The sequence below is a fragment of the Nerophis ophidion genome, linkage group LG27 (assembly GCF_033978795.1).
Source record: "Nerophis ophidion isolate RoL-2023_Sa linkage group LG27, RoL_Noph_v1.0, whole genome shotgun sequence".
NCBI lineage: Eukaryota > Metazoa > Chordata > Actinopteri > Syngnathiformes > Syngnathidae > Nerophis > Nerophis ophidion.
In genome coordinates, this window is record NC_084637.1 from 33,800,060 (window position 1) to 33,826,929 (window position 26,870).

General features: G+C 40.8%; 1 protein-coding gene across 2 annotated transcripts in view; it reads left to right on the forward strand.

Annotated features, from left to right (window-relative positions):
- The window catches only part of appa (amyloid beta (A4) precursor protein a), a 98,508-nt gene that overhangs the window by 24,377 nt on the left and 47,261 nt on the right, over window positions 1–26,870 (forward strand). For both annotated transcript variants that reach the window (XM_061889534.1, XM_061889535.1), the window contains exon 2: window positions 22,992–23,159. In XM_061889534.1, the coding sequence (XP_061745518.1) occupies window positions 22,992–23,159 (168 nt within the window). The remainder of the gene's footprint in view (window positions 1–22,991; window positions 23,160–26,870) is intronic.

Here is a 26,870-nt window from a genome sequence, read left to right on the forward strand (position 1 = left end):
TCAGTCCTGTCCGCATGCTGTCCTCAGTCCTGTCCGCATGCTGTCCTCAGTCCTGTCCGTATGTTGTCCTCAGTCCTGTCCGCATGCTGTCCTCAGTCCTGTCTGCATGCTGTCTTCAGTCCTGTCCGCATGCTGTCCTCAGTCCTGTCCGCATGCTGTCCTCAGTCCTGTCCGCATGCTGTCCTCAGTCCTGTCCGCATGCTGTCCTCAGTCCTGTCCGCATGCTGTCCTCAGTCCTGTCCGTATGTTGTCCTCAGTCCTGTCTACATGCTGTCCTCAGTCACGTCTGCTTTCCTTCCATATAAACAGCTTGCTGGGCCAGTCATATAATATCTTTGGCTTTTGGAACTCAGTGCACACACAACAACCGATCTGAATTCGATAAAGAATCGGTTGGATAAGAGCAGGGGTGCCCATTACGTCGATCGCAATCTACCGGTCGATCGTGGAGAGTCTGCCAGTCGATCACAAACCAAGCATTAAAAAAATAAACCTAAACATTTGTGATCATCAATCTTGACTACGACGTCCCTTTCGTAACTTGATTGACATTCATGGCACCTGAGGGTCTTCTGAGATGATGATTGCTGCTGCCAGATAATTATTAAGAAATCATGACCGAGAGGAAGGCGAGAAACACTTTTTATTTTAACAGACTCTCGCCCTGTACTTGCTGTCGAAGCCCTACAGACAGACTGCAGTTGCTGTCTTCACAATAAAAGCCCTGCTTCCTCCTGCCTGCGCTAACAAAATAAGAGTCTCAGAAAGCTAGCGTGCACAAGATAGCAAGCTACGGAGTTTGCAGTCAATGTATTTCTTGCAAAATGTATAAAAACGAGTATGGAAGCTGGACAAATAAGATGCCAAAAACTAACCACTTTTATGTGGTATTGGACAGAAAGGAGGACTTTTTTTCTCCTCCATTTGAAAATGTGGACGTTATCAGCACTACTGTCTGATTCCAATCAATGCAAGTCATCAGCATCAGGTAATACACAAAGTTGTATTCTTGTCTTCATGAAAGAAAGGAATCTCTACGTGTTAAACATGCTTGTATTATCATTAAACACCTTTAACGTGTTAACAAAAACGTCTCTTTCATAAATAATTTAATATAAATTATATATATATATGAATGAGGTAGATTCATTCGACTTGGTTAATTGAAGAGTAGCACGCCTGAATAAGAGGATTTGAAAATGGGCTCAAACTCGATCACTTCTTAACGAACATCATCCCTACTTTTGACCTCACAAATGTTTGTCTGAGTGGATAAAACAAATGTAGAGTCTTTAAAGGTTGATGCAAAGTTCTGTGGTCCGTACATGTTTTGTTCATAAACAAAACATGTCCGGTCACTCCCAGATTACTAAATCACATTACATCAGTCTGTAGATGTATTCTTGCATCAGTTTCTGGATCCTTTTCCTGTTCCAGGCTTCAAAACAGAGTTGCACTTCCTGTGTTTGTGTAGTTTAGAAGTGACTTGTGTGTGTATTTGGAAGATATTGTGCAGTTAATCCCTTGCAATTGAGTTTTTATCTGGAGAGTACAATTTTTGTAAGGTTTTTTGAGTGGCCTTCATGCAATTTCATATGTTGACATCCTGTAGTGGTTGCTTGACTCAAACATTAAATTAGACAACGTCATCAGAGTTAGTTGGTGACGAACCCCAAGATGCAGAGAAGGAGGAGTAAGAAAACATGATTTAATAAAACACTAAGACAAAACCGAACAAAAGGGTACAAACAAAAAGCGCGCATGAGGCGGATAACAAACTAAAAGAGCTAGCATGGGAGCTAGAAGATAACGAGTGCATCTGCCTCACGATACGAAGTTCCTGCAGTCCTGGGTTCAAATCCAGGCTCGGGATCTTTCTGTGTGGAGTTTGCATGTTCTCCCCGTGAATGCGTGGGTTCCCTCCGGGTACTACGGCTTTCTCCCACCTCCAAAGACATGCACCTGGGGATAGGCCCCTCCCACCTCCAAAGACATGCACCTGGGGATAGGCCCCTCCCACCTCCAAAGACATGCACCTGGGGATAGGCCCCTCCCACCTCCAAAGACATGCACCTGGGGATAGGCCCCTCCCACCTCCAAAGACATGCACCTGGGGATAGGCCACTCCCACCTCCAAAGACATGCACCTGGGGATAGGCCCCTCCCACCTCCAAAGACATGCACCTGGGGATAGGCCCCTCCCACCTCCAAAGACATGCACCTGGGGATAGGCCCCTCCCACCTCCAAAGACATGCACCTGGGGATAGGCCCCTCCCACCTCCAAAGACATGCACCTGGGGATAGGCCCCTCCCACCTCCAAAGACATGCACCTGGGGATAGGTTGATTGACAACACTAATTTGGCCCTAGTGTGTGAATGTGAGTGTGAATGTTGTCTGTCTATCTGTGTTGGCCCTGTGATGAGGGGGCGACTTGTCCAGAGTGTACCCCGCCTTCCGACCGATTGTAGTTGAGATAGGCGCCAGCGACCCCAAAAGGGAATACGCGGTAGAAAATGGATGGATGGATGGGCTCTCTCAGCCAAAAAGGTTCCCGACCCCTGCCATACAGTAATGCTTGGGGGTTTCACATGGACTTCTTTCAGACACAATAATTATATTTTCCCTTCTGTCATTTAATGTCCTGTCTGTGAACACAACCTGCTTCATCTGTAAATATCACCAGCTTGTTGTAGGCCAGAACTCACACACACAGCCAATAAATTGTTGAGGTAATGCATGCATAACCTGGATGGAGCCTTGCATATCTCTCTCTCTCACACACACACACACACACACACACACGCACACACAGATAAAATTCCTGCTCCCAGATGACATGAATGAAGGCGTTGCCTGGGTTGCCACGGAGATATGGCAGAGACAGGACCGAGATGTCAAGTTCCCTGAGGGGATTTTGGGGGAAGGAGGGGTGAGCCTCCGTCACCATGGCAATTACGACCAAGGGAACCAGGAGTACTTCAATCATACCGAGACAAATCTAGTTGGAAATGTTTTTGTTGTTCACGCTTCTAATCAGATTTCACACATTTGTCTGTGCTAAAATCTGAGAAACACAAGACTAAAGGGTAGTTCTCACATCCACTGCCTGTTTTTTGGGCTTACTTGGCAAGGATTCAGTCCTGGTGGCATGGGCGGGTCATGCCCACTCTGGGCTGGAAGCTGTTCATTTGGATTTTGTTTTTTACATTTATTCCTATCTCGGCTTGTCGATCAAACTATTTAACCAACGAACGAAGGCAAAGTGTGGTCAAATTACAGGTGGTGGGGGCGGGTCACTGAGTCATACTCAAGCAGGGTGACAAATTAACTGAAACAAACAAAATTGATCAAATAAACTTACACTTAAATATTAAAGTAATATGTTTTTATCACCTTTAAATCTTTCTACAAGCAGGTGTGTCAGCTGCAAAGTGGTGAGGACAAAGCTCTCAATTGATCTAAAACAGGGGTAGGGAACCTATGGCTCGCGAGCCAGATGTGGCTCTTTTGATGACTACATTAACTGACATATTGCTTAACACAGGGGTGCCCACACTTTTTCTGCAGGCGAGCTACTTTTCAATTGACCAACTCGAGGGGATCTACCTCATTTATATATATCATTTATATTTATTTATTTATGAAAGAGACATTTTTGTAAACAACTTAAATGTGTTTAATGATAATACAAGCATGTGTAACACATATAGATGTCTTTCTTTCACGAAGAGAAGAATATAAGTTGGTGTATTACCTGATTCTGATGACTTGCATTGATTGGAATCAGACAGTAATGATGATAACGCCCACATTTTCAAATGGAGGAGAAAAAAAGTTGTCCTTTCTGTACAATACCACATGAAAGTGGTTGGTTTTTGGCATCTAATTCATCCAGCTTCCATACACTTTACAAGAAAAACATTGGCGGCAAATTCCGTAGCTTGCTTGATTGACATTCACGGCACCCGAGGGTCTTGTGAGATGACGCTGGCTGCTGCCAGTTCATTATTATGAAAAAATGACAGAGAGGAAGGCGAGAAACACTTTTTATTTCAACAGACTTTCGCGCCGTACCTTCCGTCAAAACTCTAAAGGCCGAATGCACATTTCCTATCTTCACAATAAAAGCCCTGCTTCATGCTGCCTGCGCTAACAAAATAAGAGTCTCGGAAAGCTGGCGTGCACAAGTGATGTGCACGCCAGCTTTCTGAGGGATCGCTTGTGCACGCCAGTTTTCCGAGACTCTGTATTTAGTTAGCGCAGGCAGCATGAAGCAGGGCTTTTATTGTGAAGATAGGAAATGTGCAGTCGGCCTTTAGAGTTTTGACGGAAGGTACGGCGCGAGAGTCTGTTGAAATAAAAAGTGTTTCTCGCCTTCCTCTCGGTCATATTTTAATAATAATGATCTTGCAGCAGCCAGCGTCATCTCACAAGACCCTCCGGTACCGTGAATGTCATTTAAGTGACGTCTTGGTGAAGATTGATGATCACTCATTTTTAGGTCTATTTTTTTTAAAAGCCTGGCTGGAGATCGACTGACACACCCCCCGCGGTCGACTGGTAGCTCGCGATCGACGTAATGGGCACCCCTGGCTTAACACGATAAGTAATGAATAATTCCACTTGTAATCACAGTGTTAAAAATAACGTTCAAAATATAAAACATTCTCATGCATTTCAATCCATCCATCCATCCTTTTTTCTACCGCACTTGTTCAAGAAGTTGCATTAAGGGTAAGAAGTAATTTATTTATTATTGGTTAGCGTAGGACTTGCCCTCTTGGGGGTTCTTCAGACCAAAAACCACCAAATCTATTTACATCTTGTGACCTGAATATTAACCAAGCATCAGCAACATTTTTATTATAAGTGCTAACGCCGAGGAACTACTTTTAGTGGCGCCGTGATCACAGAGTGCTAACTAGCTTATGTAGCAGCTATTGACATACTGAGCTGATGTGCTGCTGCATCACCTCAGAGTTGGGAAAAGTTAATTCTGGATTATAAATCATGGCTTTCAACGGGATAGTAGAAGGTTGTCGCCATAAACCGAGATGTTGGTCATCGCTGACATTCAATTTATACCAGGGGTAGGGAACCTGTGGCTCTAGAGCCAGATGTGGCTCTTTTGATGCCCGCATCTGGCTCTCAGATAAATCTTAGCTGACATTGCTTAACACAATGGGGCGGTATAGCTCGGTTGGTAGAGTGGCCGTGCCAGCAACTTGAGGGTTGCAGGTTCAATCCCCGCTTCTGCCATCCTAGCCACTGCTGTTGTGTCCTTGGGCAAGACACTATACCCACCTGCTCCCAGTGCCACCCACACTGCTTTAAAAATGTAACTTAGATATTGGGTTTCACTATGTAAAGCGCTTTTGAGTCACTAGAGAAAAGCGCTATATAAATATAATTCACTTCACGATAAGTCATGAATAATTCCGCTGGTAATCACAGTGTTGAAAATAATGTTCAAATTATAAAACATTATCATGCGTTTTAGTCCATCCATCCTTTTTCTACCACACTTGTTCAAGAAGTTGCATTAGGGGTAAGAAGTAATTTATTTATTATTGGTTAGCGTAGGACTTGCCCTCTTGGGGGTTCTGCAGACCACCAAGCACCGACTTGAGAGCCAGTTTCAGGGTTACAATATTGTTTTATTTTTCAATAAGTGTCTCGGTTGCTTTCCGGCAATTATCTTTTTCTCTTTCGTCTCTCCTCCTGGCTGCTGCTTATAAACAGAGCGACAGGTGATTAGATAACAAGGCCAAGCTGGGCCATTTACGCACCTGTCGCTGATTTCGAGGCCGGTCCTGGCAACACCCCGCTTCGCTGCAGGCCCGCAGGCCACACCCTCTCCACAGTTAGCTTCAGAATAACAATGTTATTAAGAAAAATACGAGACCTACTATACTCTAGAAATGTTGATCTTACTTAAAAATGCACACGTTTAGTTGTGTTCAGTGTTAAAAAAATATTATATGACTCCTAGAGAAATACATTTTAAAATATTTCGCTTCTTGACTCTCTCAACCAAAAAGGTTCCCGACCCCTGATCTAAAACAAACAAAAGGAATGTATGCAAAACTAACTTATTTAGTTTATATTGTTTTGGTTACAGTAAGTAAAATTTAAATATATCCACGTTAAAAACATACAGACAAAAGTAATGAGAAAATTACAAGCTTGTTTTTGTGTGGACAGTAAACATACAAACCCCGTTTCCATATGAGTTGGGAAATTGTGTTCGATGTAAATATAAACAGAATACAATGATTTGCGAATCCTTTTCAACCCATATTCAGTTGAATATGCTACAAAGACAACATATTTGATGTTCAAACTCATAAACATTGTTTGTTTTGCAAATAATAATGAACTTTAGAATTTGATGCCAGCAACACGTGACAAAGAAGTTGGGAAAGGTGGCAATGAACACTGATAAAGTTGAGGAATGCTCATCAAACACTTATTTGGAACATCCCACAGGTGGGAACAGGTGGGTGCCATGATTGGCTATAAAAACAGCTTCCCAAAAAATGCTCAGTCTTTCACAAGAAAGGATGGGGCGAGGTACACCCCTTTGTCCACAACTGCGTGAGCAAATAGTCAAACAGTTTAAGAACAACCTTTCTCAAAGTGCAATTGCAAGAAATTTAGGGATTTTAACGTCTACGCTCCATAATATCATCAAAAGGTTCAGAGAATCTGGAGAAATCACTCAACGTAAGCGGCATGGCCGGAAACCAACATTGAATGACCGTGACCTTCCATCCCTCAGATGGCACTGTATCAAAAACCGACATCAATCTCTAAAGGATATCGTCACACCTCAGAAAACCACTGTCACTAAATACAGTTGGTCTCTACATCTGTAAGTGCAAGTTAAAGCTCTAATATGCAAAGCAAAAGCCATTTATCAACAACATCCAGAAACGCCGCCGGCTTCTCTGGGCCCGAGATCATCGAAGATGGACTGATGCAAAGTGGAAAAGTGTTCTGTGGTCTGACGAGTCCACATTTCAAATTGTTTTTGGAAATATTCGACATTGTGTAATCCGGACCAAAGGGGAAGCAAACTATCTAGACTGTTACCGACGCAAAGGTCAAAAGCCAGCATCTGTGATGGTATGGGGGTGCATTAGTGCCCAAGGCATGGGTAACTTACACATCTGTGAATGCACCATTAATGCTGAAAGGTACATACAGGTTTGGGAACAACATATGCTGCCATCTAAGCACCGTCTTTTTTATGGACGCCCCTGCTTATTTCAGCAAGACAATGCCAAGCCACATCCAGCACATGTTACAACAGCGTGGCTTCGTAAAAAAAGAGTGCAGGTACTTTCCTGGCCCGCCTGCAGTCCAGACCTGTCTCCCATCGGAAATGTGTGGCGCATTATGAAGCGTAAAATACGACAGCGGAGACGACTGAAGCTCTACATAAAACAAGAATGGGAAAGAATTCCACTTTCAAAGGTTCAACAATTAGTTTTCTCAGTTCCCAAACGGTTATTGAAAGAAAAGGTGATGTAACACAGTGGTGAACATGCCCTTTCCCAACTACGTTGGCGCATGTTGCAGCCATGAAATTCTAAGTTAATTATTATTTGCAAAAAAAAAATAAAGTTTGAGTTTATACATTAAATATTTTGTCTTTGTAGCATATTCAACTGAATATGGGTTGAAAAGGATTTGCAAATCATTGTATTCTGTTTATATTTACATCTAACACAATTTCCCAACTCATATGGAAACGGGGTTTGTATTTAGCTTCAAAAATATAACAACCCAATCCTCACTCTGTGCAAAAATAACTGTCATTTAGTTGATATGGTTATGGTTGTAGTATCTCTCATTCAAATGTCTCTAGGCTAAAAGCATACAGACAATCTTATGGGAAAATGACAAGCTTTTTAGTGTGCACATGTTTTTAGCTTGAAAAAATTCACAAACAAATCCTCATTATCTAATGTATATGATACATTAAATCCACGTATATTGAGCTAATGAAACCGACTCCAACTGTCCTTAAAATAGCTAGGAGCTAATAAAGCAAGCTAGAAACAGCCAGCGTCTCAACAAGTTGGCAAATTAAACATGAACATGAAGATAGTTTGATGGGTATTATGAACTAGGTTCATTCAGCAATGGCTCAAAAGAAAAGAAGAGTTTAAAACGACGTCCTGTTTGCCCTCGTCAGAAAAGCTGATGGCTAACTAGCTTTATGCTACGTGAGCCTACCAATTAGAGATGGCACCATGTCTCGAGTAATGGAGGCGCGTTTCCGCGAAACGCTTATCGAGGCTTGTTTCATTTAGGGCAGGTTTTTACAGTGTGGCTCACCTAAAGCTGACGAAAAAGTCACATACTGGTCGCATTGCGTTTGGACAGAAGTCACATTTGAAGAGATAAGATTTTAGTCATATTTGGTTTACCTCCCTAATCTGATGCGAAAAGATCCGATTTGAAGCACTTTGGAGCGTTTAGACCACGGGTGTCAAACTCTGGCCCGCCGTGTAATTTCATTTGGCCCTTGAGGCAATATCAAATGAACATTAGAGCTGGCTTGCCGCTGTAACACCGCATTCACCACTAATACTCATACTCGTCAACCCTCCCGATTTTCCCGGGAGACTCCCGAAGTTCAGTGCCCCTCCCGAATTTCTCCCGATTTCCACCTGGACAATAATATTGGGGGCGGGCCGTAAAAGCACGGTCTTTGGCGTTCTCTACACGTCGCCACGTTCGCCTTTCCTCCATACAAACAGCGTACCGGCCCACTGACATAATATATGCGGCTCATACACACACACAAGTGTATGCAAGGCATACTTGGTCAACAGCCATACAGGTTACACTGAGGGTGGCCGTATAAACAACTTTAACACTCTTACAAATATACGCCACACAGTGAACCCACAGCAAACAAGAATGACAAACACATTTTGGGAGAACATCTGCACTGTAACACAACATAAACACAACCGAACAAATACCGAGAACCCCTTGCATCACTTACTCTTCCGGGACGCCACAATACACACCCCCGCTACCACCAAACCCCGCCCCAACTCAAACCTGCCGCCGAAAAGAGGCATTCAATTTGTATTTTTATTTTATTTGATATGCCATTGATATTTTTTTATTATTATTATTTGAAACTCGATTTTGCATGTCACTATAAAGTTATATAAGCCTTGCTTGGTCAATATTCAATGCAAAACTTGTTTGGGTCCCTATTAAAAGGTTAATTTGTTCAACCTTGGCCCACGGCTTTGTTCAGTTTATTATGAACTAGGTTCATTCAGCAATTGCCCAGAAGAAAAGAAGAGTTTAAAACGACAACCTGTTTGCCCTCGTCAGAGAAGCTAATGGCTAACTAGCTTAATGCTACGTGAGCCTACCAATTAGAGATGGCACCATGTCTCGAGTAATGGAGGCGCGTTTCCGCGAAGCGCTTATCGAGGCTGGCTTCATTTAGGGCAGGTTTTTACAGTGTGGCTCAGCTAAAGCTGACGAAAAAGTCACATACTGGTCGCATATGAACTTACATTCATATTTTGTTGAATTATTATTCAATAAATATATTTATAAAAGGATTTTTAAATTGTTGCTATGTTTAGAGTATTTAAAAAAAAAAATCTCACGTACCCCTTGGCATACCTTCAAGTACCCCCAGGGGTACGCGTACCCCCATTTGAGAACCAGTGGTGTAGCTCACTGTTAAACACGACACATCTTTACAGTTAGGTGCTCTCCTTGGTGCTGAAGCAACGTTCATTTTCAGGCGTGTGAAATGTTCGCGAAAATCCCCGTTTTTAAACATTGATTTTCACTTCAAAACATCACTTTCGTCTTTTTTAATGAAATATTGTAGCGTGTGACGACGGGAGTGGAAGGAGAAGTGTCAAAAGATGGAGCGAATTGTTTTAATGACATTCAGACTTTGTTTTCTTAACAATCTAGGAGTTTTTATACATCAGTGGTCTTCACAGCCCCACAACACCGGAGATGTGTTGTGTGTTAACAACAATAACAAAAGTTCCTTGGGTGATTTATGTAATCCCACTATAATATAAATTAAAAATATGCTGTAAAATAGGGCTGGGCGATATGGCCTTTTTTTAATATCTCGATATTTTTAGGCCATATCGCGATACACCAGATATATCTCCATATTTTGCCTTAGCCTTGAATGAAGACTTGATGCATATAATCACATCAGTATGATGATTCTATGTGTCTACATTCAAACATTCTTCTTCATACTGCATTCATATATGCTACTTTAACAAAAAAGAGTATTTATTAAACAGTTATTAAGCAGTGGCACAAACATTCATGTCATTTCCAAAACAGAAAGTGCAAGATTGTCAGAGACATTTTAAAACAAGCTATGAGTGCACTTTTGTGCATGATGTCACTAAGATGACATATCAAAACAACACTAAATTAAAGTGCACTTTTTGTACAGAAGGCCACTACAATACTTCAAAACAAATAAAGTGCACTTTTGTGCATGATGTCACACAAGATATTTCAATAAGTGTCAAATAAAAATGAGCTGAATAATAGGAAATCAAATTGCTATGTGGTAGTTTACTGCAGATGTTATCTCCTTATGTTGTTCGCTTTTTGTTTTTTATGCGATGTTGATGTTGAAATGGTTGCCTCGGCATTTTGTTGGTGTGGCACCGAATGGAGATGTTGACATGCGGAGTAAGCACTCTTCATTCTCTAGCAGGTGACTTTTCAAATGATTCTACATATTAGCAGTAATGCTACTTTGTGTAGCAACGCTTTTGCCCCACACTTGACAAATTACGGTTGTCTGTTGGACATATCCCACTTGAAGCCAAACCACCGCCAGACAATGGGAATTAATTCTTCCTTCAATTGTTACCAGATTTGCACCTTCTTTCTCATGTGTTTCCACTCGCACCATAATCTGTCCATTCTAATCCATTTTCTACCGCTTGTTACTCTGTGTCCTAGCCGCTCAAGCAAATCATATTGTCTAAAAATGCATTTTTCCATCGATAACATGACATAAAGTCAACCCAATGCGGCCCCTGAATCACAAAGTGTACTACAACAAACACTCAATTGTGATTTTTTTTTAGTTTTCCTGGGGTTGTGTAGTTTCTCTCTGTTGTTGGAGAAAATACAGGCAAGTCATTCCTTTTTAAAGTACAACAAAGTTCTATGCTTGAAAAAAACAATTAAGGTGTGTTGATTTGCAAGGCATCGTGAGAAACTCTATGCTGACGGTTTTCTTAAGTGTAAGAGCTTGGGAAAGTTGTGTTTAGATAAACTATATTGATTATTTACTTGCAGTTCATGTCCTACATAGTTATAGTAATATTATAGTTAAAGGGCAGAAAATACATGTTTTTTTAATTTTTGTAGACTTCTGATGCATTGGTGTCGTGTCCCAAATAGTGGTGTAACGGTACGTGTATTTGTATTTATTCATTTCGGTACGGGGTTGTACCGAACAAGTTTTTAAGATAAAGTCTGAACAAGCTGCTTTGCTTCTTCTGCCTCTGTGTCAGCACCCAGCATTGTCCCACCCACACAACCATCTGATTGGTTACATATATAGCGGTAACAGCCAATCAGCAGTGCGTATTCAGCATGTAGTAAATGCTTCAGCGTCGAGCAGATAGGTGTTTAGCAGGTGAGCATAAAGCAGCGTACTCTCCCCAAATGATAATAAACACCTCCCAGTTAACTATTACTAACATCACTATGAGCCCGTTGACGTTCTAGAAACTTAAACTGCAGCTCAGCTCGCTCGCAGTTCTGGCTTGAGGTGAAGGCTAATTAGCTTTTAGCTAATTTTTCAGTGTGTGTGTGCGTGTGTGTGTGTGCGTGTGTGTTTTGTTTTACGGACAGAAAAGCTTTGAATGGCAGGCTCCCTGCTATCACATGTTGATAAAAATATGACATTTACATAATAAAAATAAACTACAAGCTTCCCAAATGCTGTAATAAATTAAGCATGATGAGTTGACTTGAAACTGTTCAATGTTGCACTTTTTATATGTAGAAGAAAAGTTTTGTAATTTTATTTAATCTGAGCAACAACTTGAGGCAGTTTAATGTGGATTAACGTGGGCAGAATTATTATAGTGTTCCCAACTTCTCAATATTAAAAGGATAAAGCCATTGTTTACACATTTGGTAAATAAATAACCAAAAAATTTACATTTTGTTGTTTTCATACTGTACCGAAAATGAACCGAACCGTGACCTCTAAACCGAGGTATGTAATAAACTGGAATTTTTGTGTACCGTTACGCCCCTAGTCCCAAAACTGGTGGATTGTGATCTGGTAACCCTACTTGTTCCTGCTCTTTTTTGAATACCGTATTTCCTTGAATTGCCGCCGGGGCGCTAATTAATTTAAAACCTCTTCTCACTCCGGCGTTTTACCCAAGGCATGCGGTAAAGGCAAGCATGCACTAATTATTTTAAAACCTCTTCTCACTCCAGCGCTTACCAAAGGCATGCAGTAAATTTAGGCCTGCGCTTATAAATTTGAGTGTGATGTAAGGATACCATCATGAAAAGCACATTTAATTAAAAAAACGTTATTATGGTCTTACCTTTACTTATAAATGAAGTCCATGCGCAGCTCCTTCTGATCAAAAGCATCGATAACTTGTTTATAGAAGTCTTCCTTATCTTTCTTCAGTTTTAAGTCCCTCTGTCTCGATGGAGACCTTCCTTTATTTACCTCCTGCTTCGATTGAAAGTCCAGCTTAGAAAACGGTTTTATTTTAGATATGTAATCCTCCATGTTAAAAGTTCAAGCGAGAGGAAAAAATAAAAGATCGCTGCTCACTCTTGCTGCTTGTTGTCACTTCTTCTGCAGCCGAGTAGTCGCAAGAAGGATCACTAGCGCCCTCTACCACCAGGAGGTGGGAGTCATTTAATGACTCATATTTGACACACGCAGCTACGGTATATTAATAAAACATAGCTGCTTACTGTTCTTTTTAGCATATTCAATAGCTTGGACCTTAAATCCTACTGAATAGCTCTTAATCTTCTTCCCTTTATGCGATTTTAAATGATTGAAATCAGCCTCCTCCATTTTGAAAATGAGGACAGGTGAAGTGTCACTCGTGACGTGACGAGTTTGACCCGCCGGAAATTCTAGACATGCGCTAATAAAAATAATATTTTGCGAAACGAGTTTGACCCGGCGTTAATTCTTAGCCGGCGCTAATGCTAAGCATGCGCTAATTATTTTGCGAGACGAGTTTGACCCGGCAGTAATTCTAGGCAGGCGCATACTATATACCCGGCGGCAATTCAAAGAAATACGGTACATGTTTGACTTCAATCACTGCAATATTTTTTTTATTTTTGGGGGGGATTTTGGGATGAACTGCCCAGGCTGATGCAAATAAATTTATGGTTGAAAACGTTTGTCCCTCTATAAAAAATCTAATGCAATTATTTCTGCAAAGATGCATCATGTGCGTGTGATATCATCACATGTTTTGTTGCCATGTGTGCCCACCAATTCCCACAGCGATGTACTGAAAGCAGCACGATGATAACAAGTCATTGTTGTCCTAAAGCTGCCAATAAACGTACATCACAGATAGAAATATATTGTTCTTGTCAATGTTGTGAAGTCGTATTTTAGCCGTTATTTATAATACAGATTAGTAGACCTTACTTGGTATAAATGGGTACAAAAAATGTCACAGCAAGATTGTGTGTGTGTGTGCTTTGCAAGATGTCCCCTTAGGAAGGGGCTGATCTAATGGCAACCCCCCCCCCCCCTCCCCCCCACCCCCAGCTCCCCAAGGCAGGCCTGGGCCACTCTGATAAGAAAGTACAATTAAAAGCACGGCAAGACTATTATCTACGGGGGGGTGCGAAACACTCTTCAAAGATTTCCCCCTCAGTGTGTACTCATCAAATACATTCAAACATGCGTGTGAGGGCGAAGATGCGTCACGTGTGTGCTTGTTTACATGCACCCCCTCTTAGAAGTTATCTTTTTGCGCCCAATCTCAATAAACAATGTTGACATTTAGCTTGCATGTTTGTCTTTTGAGCTTTGTCAACCCATCTTGCACCAATGTTTTCTTCAGCAAAGCACTTTGTCAAATTGGAGCCACCAATAATCTCACTTTAATCGCTTGACATCATCCAAATGATATGTTATTGCTGCATTACATGATGAGATTGTTGAGTTGGCTGTTTTATTTTTTTTATCTTCACGATTGTTTACCTCCACTCAGGGCATGATGATTTCATTTCATTTGAAAAATGTTAGGATTTTTGACATGTTTTAAGTGTTGCACGCTAAGCTTTAGCAACACTGTAATTCTCAGGTCCAATTTGTTCCAGTAGGTCAGTGTTTTTCAACCTTTTTTAAGGCAAGACATTTTTGTTATATAAAAAAATCCAGAGGCACACCACCAGCAGAAAACGTAAAAAAATGTACTTTGTGTTAGCAAGCAAGGCTTTATACGTTGTTGCTATCCTTCTTTGTGTGGACATTGTTGATTGTCGTGTCACGTACGAATGTACTTTGTGGACGCCGTAAGTTTTTGCTGTCGTCCAGCATTCTGTCTCTGTTTACTTTGTAGCCAGTTCAGTTTGACTTTGAATGAATGAATGAATGAATGGTTTATTTTGAGCCATGCAAACAAAACAAGAGAATGACATCCATCCATCCATCCATCCATCCATCCATTTCCTACCGCTTATTCCCTTTCTGGGGTCGCGGGGGGCGCTGGCGCCTATCTCAGCTACAATCGGGCGGAAGGCGGGGTACACCCTGGACAAGTCGCCACCTCATCGCAGGGCCAACACAGATAGACATACAACATTCATACTCATGACATAAAATACAAAATAAATATGTAAATACAATATTTTTACACCTACATTGAAAACATTACATGTGACTAATCTTTTGTAGATGTCAAGATTGGCTCAACAGGGAGTGGGAAGAAGTAAACTTATTAGTTCCCACCCCTATACATATACAATATATATTTACAATATATAATACAATAATCGTTTTGCATAGCCTGTTCCTTTCCCTTTCGTTCATTTTGGGTTTAAGCATTACATACATTTTTTTACCTGCACCCTGCCTCCCACCTTTGCCTGCGTATCGGGATTGATTGATTTAGACTTTTAATAGTAGATTGCACAGTACAGTACATATTCCGTACAATTGAACAACTAAATGGTAACACCTGAATAACTTTTTCAACTTGTTAAGTCGGGGTCCACATTCACAACAAACCATCCTTGTCTCACCCGACACATTCCGACTTTTGCAAAGCAATGCTGCCACCTCCTGACGCGGAGGATTACTTGGTTACCCTGCCGAGTTTTACACGACACTAAGCAACGGCACATTACTGGCAGTTTATAATTATTGATTTGCAAAAAATATTTTTGGCATAAATTAGGTGAAGTTGCATAATTTCCCACGGCTTTGGCATAAATTAGGTGGAGTTGCATAATTTCCCACGGCACACATTGGTTGAAAAACACTGCAGTAGCTGCATCTTGCATTTTTTTTTAGCAACTCCTCTGGAAATAGAATATAGCTTTTCCACAAAAATCCTACTTGCACATTTTTCGGCTTTCTCATCAACTGCTACACTACTTCACATTTTTGGCTCTCATTGATGTTTTCCATCAGCTAATTTAGCAACAGATTTCAGTAAATTGCTGCTACTGTGCCATCATGTATAATTTTTGCTGAAGAAGTTGCACGCCTGGCAGCTACGTGACTGGAGTTTTTGCTGACTTAAACGGAACTACCTTCTTGGGGTCAAGCTCATATAACATCAGTTCCAGTTCCCCTGGCTTTATTCCTTGCGGATGTGGTGATATCTATCATGCCAGATTGAGACTAAAGGGAGATATTTCTCTGGAATGGGCTGCTGTCCTAATCCTTAGTGCCCAGATTACCACTCCCTCCCCCTCCTTCCCACAGGACTGAAATGGGATGTCGAGTCAGAGAACAACACATCCTTTTAATAATATACATTTGCCTGTCTATTTGTAATGTGCTCTGTAGTTTGCAGGCATTTTTTCTTTTTCATTTTCATTTCTTTATCTGAGTACTTTTTATCTGATTTGAATTTCATCTGCAAACTGTGCCTAATATCCCATGTCACTGGGATTTAGAGCATGTACTTTATTGCATTGATAGTTTAACCCTTGTATTATGTTGGAAAAAATGGCGTTGATTATGTTGTGGGTCGTTTTGACCCACACTGTGTAAATGCACTCAAAACAGTCAAGAAAACAGGTTAAACCAATAACAATTTTATTTTAGGTTGTATAAACATTTAGAAAAGTGGCATACAATACATTTTTTATTCCAATTGTATTATGTTAAGGGTCAATTTGACCCATTTCAGTTTTTGTGTTGATCAAAGTACTGGTTATCCTTTCTTTTTCTTGCTGAAATCCGGTGACTTTTCCTCAGCTTGGGTCATGAACTGGTGTGTAAATCTGGACACTTTGTTGTGTAGTGGAATGTTTGCGCAGAGTTTGTATAAAAAGATGATGTTGCGAGTCATTTTGACCCAGGCGCTTTAATGGGGGTGAGTAGATTTAGAGTATTTAATATTTACATATTTTGATCATTTAAAGCATATGTGGGACATTAATTTCAAAAGCGCATCACTATTTATTACTCACTGCAGACTTTATGAGAGTCAACAAACATAATAAAACGTCACTTACTCTGCATCGTCGACTGTTGTTAAGATGCCAACTGCTTGGATGTTTATATATTCCCATTTCGATAAAGAATGACTAATAATCCTCACGAAGAGAAAGGGGGTTGACTCAAGCGTCCGTTTCGTGTCGTTCTCGCCATTTCCGGTTCCTAATCGGCTGTCAAAGTGTACCAACTTGTTGGAATACATCCTCAGCCTTCTTCTATGCAGGTGAGAGGCATGATTTGTGATTCAGAATAAAACTTCCAGGGAGCAAAGAAGCGAGGAAACCCCTCACCTGTGGAACATGTGGAGATTAAACACAAGCTTGTGATCACGGCGCCGCTAGAAAGTTTGTCTGCGTTCGCGCTTATAATAATATCACTAATACTTTGTACATTTTCAAATAACGAAATGTAAATGGAGTAATGTTGGTGCCTTTCGAATGTTTATTTATTGGATTTTATGGTCAAAATAAAGGAGCTACAATTGTCTCTGCTGTGAGCAGACTTTTATTTGTGTTTATTTAAAAAAATACATCCGACTGTGACGTCGTTCATAATGATCGTGAACGATGGGCTGAATTCCTCCCCCAAAAAGTGCAGTTCCCCTTTAAAGGGGAACATTATCACAATTTCAAAAGGGTTAAAATCAATAAAAAATTAGTTCCCAGTGGCTTGTTGTATTTTTTTGTTTTTTTCAAAATTTTACCGGTCTCGGAATATCCCTAAATAAAGCTTTAAAGTGCCTGATTTTCGCTATCTTCGAAACCACTATCCATCTCCCTGTGACGTCACACAGTGCTGCCAATGTAAACAAACAATGGGAATACCACAGCAAGATATAGCGACATTAGCTCGGATTCAGACTCGGATTTCAGCGACTTAAGCGATTCAACAGATTACGCATGTATTGAAACAGATGGTTGGAATATGAAAGTATTGAAGAAGAAACTGAAGCTATTGAGCGAATAGTTATTGACGCTATTCATAGCCATAGCATGGCCGAATAGCTACGTTAGCATCGCCGGTAAAATTTGCGGACCAAACGATCAGGACTTTCGCATCTTTTGACACTGGAGCAACTTAAATCCGTCGATTGGTAAGTGTTTTTTTCGCATTAAATGTGGGTGGAAGAAAATGTAATATAGTTGCAAATGCATGTGCCATGTCTGCTTTAGCACCACCGGTAATTAGCATGTTAGCATCGATTAGCGTAGCATGTTCGCATCGATTAGCTGGCAGTCAACATCAACAAAACTCACCTTTGTGATTTCGTTGACTATCGTTGCAAATGCATCTGCAGGTTATCCATACATCTCTGTGCCATGTCTGCTTTAGCACCGCCAGTACATAGCATGTTAGCATCGATTAGCGCAGCATGTTAGGATCGATTAGCTGGCAGTCACGACGCGACCAAATATATGTGATTAGCACATAAGTCAACATCAACAAACTCACCTTTGTGATTTAGTTGACTTTATCATTGCAAATGCATCTGCAGGTTATCCATACATCTCTGTGCCATGTCTGTCTTAGCATCGACGGTAAAATGTGGAGACACTCTGGCACATTCAATGGGGGTCTGGCGGCAGATTTCTTGCCAGTGGTGCAACTTGAATCCCTCCCTGTTAGTGTTGTTACACCCTCCGACAACACACCGTCGAGGCATGATGTCTCCAAGGTTCCAAAAAATAGTCGAAAAAACGAAAAATAACAGAGCTGAGACCCAGTGTTTGTAATGTGAAAATGAAAATGGCGGCTGTGTTACCTCGATGACGTCACGTTCTGACGTCATCGCTAAAAGAGCGATAAACAGAAAGGCGTTTAATTTGCCAAAATTCGCCCATTTAGAGTTCGGAAATCGGTTAAAAAAATACATGGTCTTTTTTCTGCACCATCAAGGTATATATTGACGCTTGCATAGGTCTGCTGATAATGTTCCCCTTTAAGTAACATGTTGTAGTGCAAATGTCTCAGCGACTTGACAGTGCTGTTAAGTTGCCATCAGGTGCTGCTGAGGCGGAAAAGGGACAGGTGGGGTTTTGACGCCCTTTGTCTGTGATGGATTAACTAGCTGCTGTGGTACGAAGGGTGAATTTCCTTCTTAGAACTGGAAGATGTTCCAGGCAGCCATTGTGAAATAATTTTATAGCTACATCCTTTCATTATTTAATGAGCAGAGGTGGGTAGAGTAGCCAGAAATTGTACTAAAGTAAGAGTAATAAATCTCTGTTACTTTAGAGATGTATTACTCAAGTAAAAGTAAGGAGTAGTCACCCAAATATTTAATTGAGTAAAAGTAAAAAGTATGTTGTGAAAAAAGTACTCAAGTACTGAGTAACTGATGAGTAACCTGTTCCTTTAATGATTCCAGCAACAAATAATGCACAAAAACATAAATTTAGCAATGAGCAAATTCAGAGCCAGGAATATCTCTTAAGCAACAAACAATATTATATATTAAATAATAATACATTAAAATAAAAAAAAAATTAAGGCAAATTGAGCCACAATAACTTAACAGCACCATAGCCTCAGTAGGCATTTATTGATTGATTGATTGATTGAAACTTGTATTAGTAGATTGCACAGTACAGTACATATTCCGTACATTTGACCACTAAATGGTAACACCCCAATAAGTTTTTCAACGTTTATCAATTACTTAATAAATTACCAAGTCGAGGTGATCTACCTCGTATATACATAAACACATATCATATATATATATATTTATATATACAGTATATCATTTATATTAATTTATTTTGCGGTTTTTGTTGACATGTTAAAGGTGTTTTAATGAATATACATGCATGTTTAACATATAGATTCCTATCTTTAATGAAGACAAGAATATAAATTGGTGTATTACCTGATTCTGATGACTTGCATTGATTGGAATCAGACAGTATAGTGCTGATAACGTCCCGGTTTTCAAATGGAGGAGAACAAAAGTTCCTCCTTCCTGTCTAATACCACATGAAAGTCGTTGGTTTTTTGGCATCTTATCTGTCCAGCGTCCATATTCGTTTTTATACACTTTACAAGAAATACATTGGCGGCAAACTCCGTAGCTTGCTAGTTTGTTTGCGCTGGCTTTCGGAGACTCTTATTTTGTTAGCGCAGGCGCGATGGAGCGGCGCTTTTATTGTGAAGACAGGAACTGTGCGATCAGTCTTTAGGCTTTTGACGGGAAGTACGGTTGAAATAAAAAGTGTCTTTTTTCCTTTACACTTTTGATTGATTGATTGAAACTTTTATTAGTAGATTGCACAGTACAGTACATATTCCGTACAATTGACCACTAAATGGTAACACCCGAACAAGTTTTTCAACATGTCGGGTTCTACGTGTGACGGTCACGTGACCACCTGGCTCTGTTTGATTGGTCCAACGTCACCAGTGACTGCATTTGATTGGTGAAACGCAAGCATGCGTAGATTCTACTTTGAATGCGTGTCTGACAAAATCAAAACAAACAAAGCGTGCATTAACAGATCGATAAAAAAGAAAGTAGCGAGTAGCGACCTGATTGTAGATAAATGGAGCGAAGTAAAAGTAGCGTTCTTTCTCTATAAATATACTCAAGTAAAAGTAAAAGTGTGTTGCATAAAAACTACTCTTAGAAGTACAATTGATCCCAAAAGTTACTCAAGTAGATGTAACGGAGTAAATGTAGCGCGTTACTACCCACCTCTGGTAATGAGTTTCACACTTATTTATGTCAGCCGTCCTTCCATTTGGAAGAGGACTTCATGCCTACGGCCGCTAATAGTGTATCTGTCTGCAGGGGGGAAAGGGAGGCTATATCCGTTTCATAAAGCAGCATTTGTTTGCCTGCCAGGGACTTGAAAACCATTAACAAGATTAGGGCGAGCACAATAGCACTGGAGCCTCTCCTCCCTCCCTCTGTCCTCCACCTCTCAGTCTTCCCTCTGATTTTGTTCACGCTGGTTTGGCCGTACAATGCTGACAGTGTTAGTCTGCAGGGAACTACAGCACTAAATGCACACACAAGCTCAAACAATGACGTCAATGATTACATTCAACCATCCCTATGCTCCGGGTCACGCATACATTATTCTTACATCTAACTAACTGCACAAGTCTGTGTGTGGTGATCCAATCCAGAGCACGGGCCTTGGAATGAGTCAACTGAGAGGTTGTATAAATAACATGATGTTGTGGACGGGCACAGAGGGTGCAGGATTGCCATTGATGTCGCTGCTTGAGGCTCCCCAGCGATTTAGTGAGCTGGCAATCTCCAATTTGAGTTTTGTAGGACTGATTCTCTCCTGTGCATTGAGGATGTTGTATTGCAATAAATATGAGCAACCTCACATCGATTAGAGCAGGGGGGCCACACTTTTTCCACTGAGGGCCGCACACAGAAATATTAAGGCATGCAGGGGCCATTTTGATATTTTTCATTTTCAAACCATAACAAAATATATGGATTTTTTTTTTTTTTTTTTTACCTTTAGGACTCTCGGGGGCCGTGAAGGGTCTAAGTCACTAAAATGTTAAAAACAAGTCAAATTTTTTTTTTTTTCATTTATTTATTTTGTGAATGTGGGGCGGCATAGCTCGGTTGGTAGAGTGGCCGTGCCAGCAACTTGAGGGTTGCAGGTTCGATTCCCGCTTCCGCCATCCTAGTCACTGCCGTTGTGTCCTTGGGCAAGACACTTTACCCACCTGCTCCCAGTGCCACCCACACTGCTTTAAATGTAACTTAGATATTGGGTTTCACTATGTGAAGCACTTTGAGTCACTAGAGAAAAGCGCTATATAAATATAATTCACATTTATTTATTTATTTTTTTTATTATCTTTCTAGCTATCAGTATGTATACGTATCGTTGCATTTGAACAACTTTATTGTTGATAATAGAGGTAAACTATTGGTTCTGTTCATGATCAATAGCGCTTTTTCTATTGGTATTTGTATTGCTCCAGTTTTAGTGTAAAAATATATTATTTATTTCACTAACTGCTCTTTTGCTATCACTTTTACGATCATATTGGTACATATTATGTATGTGCTGGTGTTGTTCTATTGTTGTTGTTGTTGTTTTTGTCTCTCTGTCTTATCCCTCTGTTGTCCCCACAATTTCCCCCTCTGTCTTCCTTTTTTTCTCTTTCTATCCCCTCCTGCTCCGGCCCGGCTGCACCAAATGATAATAAAATACATTTAATAAAGTCACATTCAAATAAGACAACAAGAGAAGTATCCTACACTTCTCTTTTGTAAAGTAAATCTGAACAGCCGATATGGGCATCTACATCTACATCTACATCTACATCTACATCTACATCAACTATATGATTTGCCTGAGAAGCTGGACAGGACAAAAAAAAAAAAAGTCAAATTATTATTTGTTTTTCAATTATTTAACGCTTACAGTAAATCTCTACAATATATAAACTTCGTGTCTTTTTTGTCAAAGACAACTTTTGTTTTTTTATAATAAAACTGAAATATGCAGTATTTCCCCCACTGCCCAAAACATTCAGAAAGAAATGTTTGATGTGAAGTGATGACAACCTTAAAAATATCAATAATGCAGGACACCATTGATTTTAATTCATTAATCTTTTTGAGTAATCTCAGTGAAAAGATAAATAAAATCTCATTAAATATATTTAGGGTCCAAAAGGTACTCCACTCAGAAAGTGATGCATTTTAATTTTTTTTTTAACTTAAGTTACAAGTTCAACTTTAGATATATCTGTCGATTTTACGTTTGAACTTTTATTTTGTTTGTTTTTTATGCTCTTTTGTCAAAGAAAACAATTTTTTGTATGGCAACCGCACAATATAAGCAATATTTTCCACATTAAACATTTTAAAGTGAAATATTTGAAATAATTGGAGCCTTGAATAGGTCAATAATTTATTATTTGTGTTAGATTTTTTTTTTTTTTTGGAGCAATGGCAAAAAAAAAGAACAATTAATATATACAAAAGGAAAAAAACAGCCAACTTTTTCTAGATTGCACCTCCATTCCACTTTTTTTTTAAGTTTTTTTATTTATTTTTGCATTAGCCTTTCCAGAAAGTGTAGCGGCCCAGTAAGCAATTAGCTGCAGGCTGAAAATGGCCCCCGGGCCGCACTTTGGACACCCCTGAATTAGAGTAATAATTTTCTCCCTTTTGAGTCTCACCTCAACACTCTTCTCAACTCAAATTTGAATTGCATCTGCTCAAAGAGTTGAGCTACGCCTTCAACGTTTTCATCTGTTTGTCCTCGCTGTCTAGGTGCCCACGGACGGTTCGACAGGCCCGCTCGCTGAGCCCCAGGTGGCCATGTTCTGCGGAAAACTCAACATGCACGTCAACGTACAGAGCGGCAAGTGGGAACCAGACCCCTCCGGTACCAAGAGCTGTGTCGGCACCAAGGAGGGCATCCTGCAGTACTGCCAGGAGGTAAGAGGCTGTTTTCTATTTGTGTGTAGAATCTCTCAGGAGCATAAAAAGAAACACAATATCGAGAAGTAAGAAAAAAAAACATTTCCTCCCACTGAATTTTTAGTATCTCCGCCTCTGTTGTATTGATTTCTGGTTCTGTATTTATCCAACTCCTATTTGTCTTAACTTATTTTAGTCTACATCATTTATCCACATAATATATCATGCTTTCCTCTGATTTCATCAACACTTATTGTGTCAGCCGATAATTTGTATAAATACAGGGTAACACAACAAAAACATTCATCAATAAAAATTGAATAACTTCCAAAATTTTCTTTACCGCATTTTTTGGAGTATAAGTCGCTCCGGAGTATAAATCGCACCTGCCGAAAATGCATAATAAAGAAGAAAAAAAACATATATAAGTCTCATTTTGGGGGGAAATTTATTTGATAAAATCCAACACCAAGAATAGACATTTGAAAGGCAATTTAAAATAAATAAAGCATAGTGTAGTGAAGAAGGAGCTGAGCCGGAAGGCAAAGCTCTCAATTTACCGATCGATCTACATTCCCATCCTCACCTATGGTCATGAGCTTTGGGTCATGACCGAAAGGATAAGATCACGGCTACAAGCGGCCCAAATGAGTTTGGGTCTCTCCCTTAGAGATAGGGTGAGAAGCTCTGCCATCCGGGAGGAACTCAAAGTAAAGCCGCTGCTCCTCCACATGGAGAGGAGCCAGATGAGGTGGTTCGGGCATCTGGTCAGGATGCCACCTGAACGCCTCCCTAGGGAGGTGTTTAGGGCACGTCCAACCGGTAGGAGGCCACGGGGAAGACCCAGGACACGTTGGGAAGACTATGTCTCCCGGCTGGCCTGGGAACGCCTTGGAATCCCCCGGGAAGAGCTAGACGAAGTGGCTGGGGAGAGGGAAGTCTGGGCTTCCCTGCTTAGGCTGCTGCCCCCGCGACCCGACCTCTGATAAGCGGAAGATGATGGATGGATGGATGGATTTCAAAAGTTATTCAAGTTTAGGTGATGAACGCTTTTTTGTGCAGTTAGTGAAATCATATAATTTTTTAGTTAATATTTACCGATCAGATCGCTGGTATCATAAATATTACAGGCAGATTCCATAGTTTGAATGAAACCAAAACATGACGGGGAAGCTGTGTGCTGGTGACAAAAGGTAACAGGTAGTTACTGTCGGCCATAACGTACAAGAAGAGCAGCACAAATATGACAGCATAACTAGCAGACCGACTCACCTTCCTGTGTCAGTCATGCCTAAGTGCCTTCACTGACCATCAAAATGTAGAAAAATTAATACCTGTCACTGCTAACGGCATAGCTCGGTTTGGTAGAGTGGCCGTGCCCAGCAACTTGAGGGTTGCAGGTTCGATTCCCGCTTCCGCCATCCTACTCACTGCCGTTGTGTCCTTGGGCAAGACACTTTACCCACCTGCTCCCAGTGCCACCCACACTGGTTTAAATGTAACTTAAATATTGGGTTTCACTATGTAAAGCGCTTTGAGTCACTAGAGAAAAGCGCTATATAAATATAATTCACTTCACCTCACTGCTAACACAACCCAGTTTATCCCAATACATAAAAACATATATATATTTGAAATGACTAAATGTACAGCCACACATTTGTTTGTTTGTCGCATTTATGAGCAGTTGAATAAAAATTCTAGGAGTGCAAGATAATTATTGGATGGATAACTATAAAGCTGATTATGAGGAAGTATGACATCATACTGATGAATCCAATAAATCAGACAAAAACGCTCAAAATGATGAGGCAAGAAGACCAGTACTTGGCTGTAGGCGGGTTAGGTTGAACAAATCAAGCGCTCCTTTTCTCCTGCCTGTTGTAATGTTCCCCTGAGCTCCTTGTAAACAAACATGTTGTCCACCGAGTGCCATGTCTTCACTTTTTCAGAGGAGGATTTGCCAGGCTATTTGCACCAAATTTTCTGCAAACATGCCGAGGAGGACAAAAACCCAACGTTAAACTTTAAGACTTCAAACCTTATCGGCCACCTGAAAGGCCAGCATCGCTAATCAATCATCAATCAATGTTTACTTATATAGCCCTAAATCACTAGTGTCTCAAAGGGCTGCACAAACCACTACGACATCCTCGGTAGGCCCACATAAGGGCAAGGAAAACTCACACCCAGTGGGACGTCGGTGACAATGATGACTATGAGAACCTTGGAGAGGAGGAAAGCAATGGATGTCGAGCGGGTCTAACATGATACTGTGAAAGTTCAATCCATAATGGATCCAACACAGTCGCGAGAGTTCAGTCCAAAGCGGATCCAACACAGCAGCGAGAGTCCCGTTCATAGCGGAGCCAGCAGGAAACCATCCCAAGCGGAGGCGGATCAGCAGATCAGATCAGCAGCAGCAGATCATGTACTGCTTGCCATGTACAGGCAAGCAGTACATGGCCACTGGATCGGACCGGACCCCCTCCACAAGGGAGAGTGGGACATAGGAGAAAAAGAAAAACGGCAGATCAACTGGTCTAAAAAGGGAGTCTATTTAAAGGCTAGAGCAGGGGTAGGGAACCTATGGCTCTTTTGATGACTGCATCTGGCTCTCGGATAAATCTGAGCTGACATTGCTTAACAGGATAAGTAATGAATAGTTCCACTTGTAAATAAATACATTAAATAAATGGGTTGTACTTGTATAGCGCTTTTCTACCTTCAAGGTACTCAAAGCGCTTTGACACTACTTCCACATTTACCCATTCACACACACATTCACACACTGATGGAGGGAGCTGCCATGCAAGGCGCCAACCAGCACCCATCAGGAGCAAGGGTGAAGTGTCTTGCTCAGGACACAACGGACGTGACGAGGTTGGTTTTAGGTGGGATTTGAACCAGTGACCCTCGGGTTGCGCACGGCCACTCTCCCACTGCGCCACGCCGTCCATTGTAATCACAGTGTTAAAAACAACGTTCAAAATATAAAACATTCTCATGCATTTTTATGTTCAAGATGTTGCGTTAATGATAAGAAGTAATTTATTTATTATTGGTTAGTCTGGGGCTTGCCCTCCTGGGGGGTTCTTCAGACCACCAAGAGCCTGTTTTAGGGTTACAATATTGTTTTTTTATTTTTCCCTCAGTTGCTTTACAGCAATGTTCTTTTTCTCTTTCGTCCCTACTTGCGTTCTGGCTCCAGCCCCAAACCTGTCTCTCCTCCTGGCTGCTGCTTATAACAGAGCGACAGGTGATTAGATAAAAAGGCCAGGTGGGCCGTCTACGCACCTGTCGCTGATTTGGAGGCCGGTCCTGGCAACATCCCGCTTTGCTACAGGCCCGCAGGCCACACCCCCTCCACAGTTAGCTTCAGAATAATATTACAAAGAACAAGAGACTTATCATACTCTGGAAATGTTGGTCTTACTTAAAAATGCATGCTTTTAGTTGTGTTCAGTGTTAAAAATAAATAAATTATATAGCTCTTAGGGAAATACATTTAAAAATATTTGGCTTCTTGGCTCTCTCAGCCAAAAAGGTTCCCGACCCCTGAGCTAGAGTATACAAATGAGTTTTAAGGTGAGACTTAAATGCTTCTACTGAGGTGGCATCTCCAACTGAACATTCCAGAGTATGAAAAGATGCTGTCCCAAGCAAGCCACAAATGAAGGTGTGCACAAAATATAGTTCAATCTCAAGTTGAAAAATAGTTCCAATATC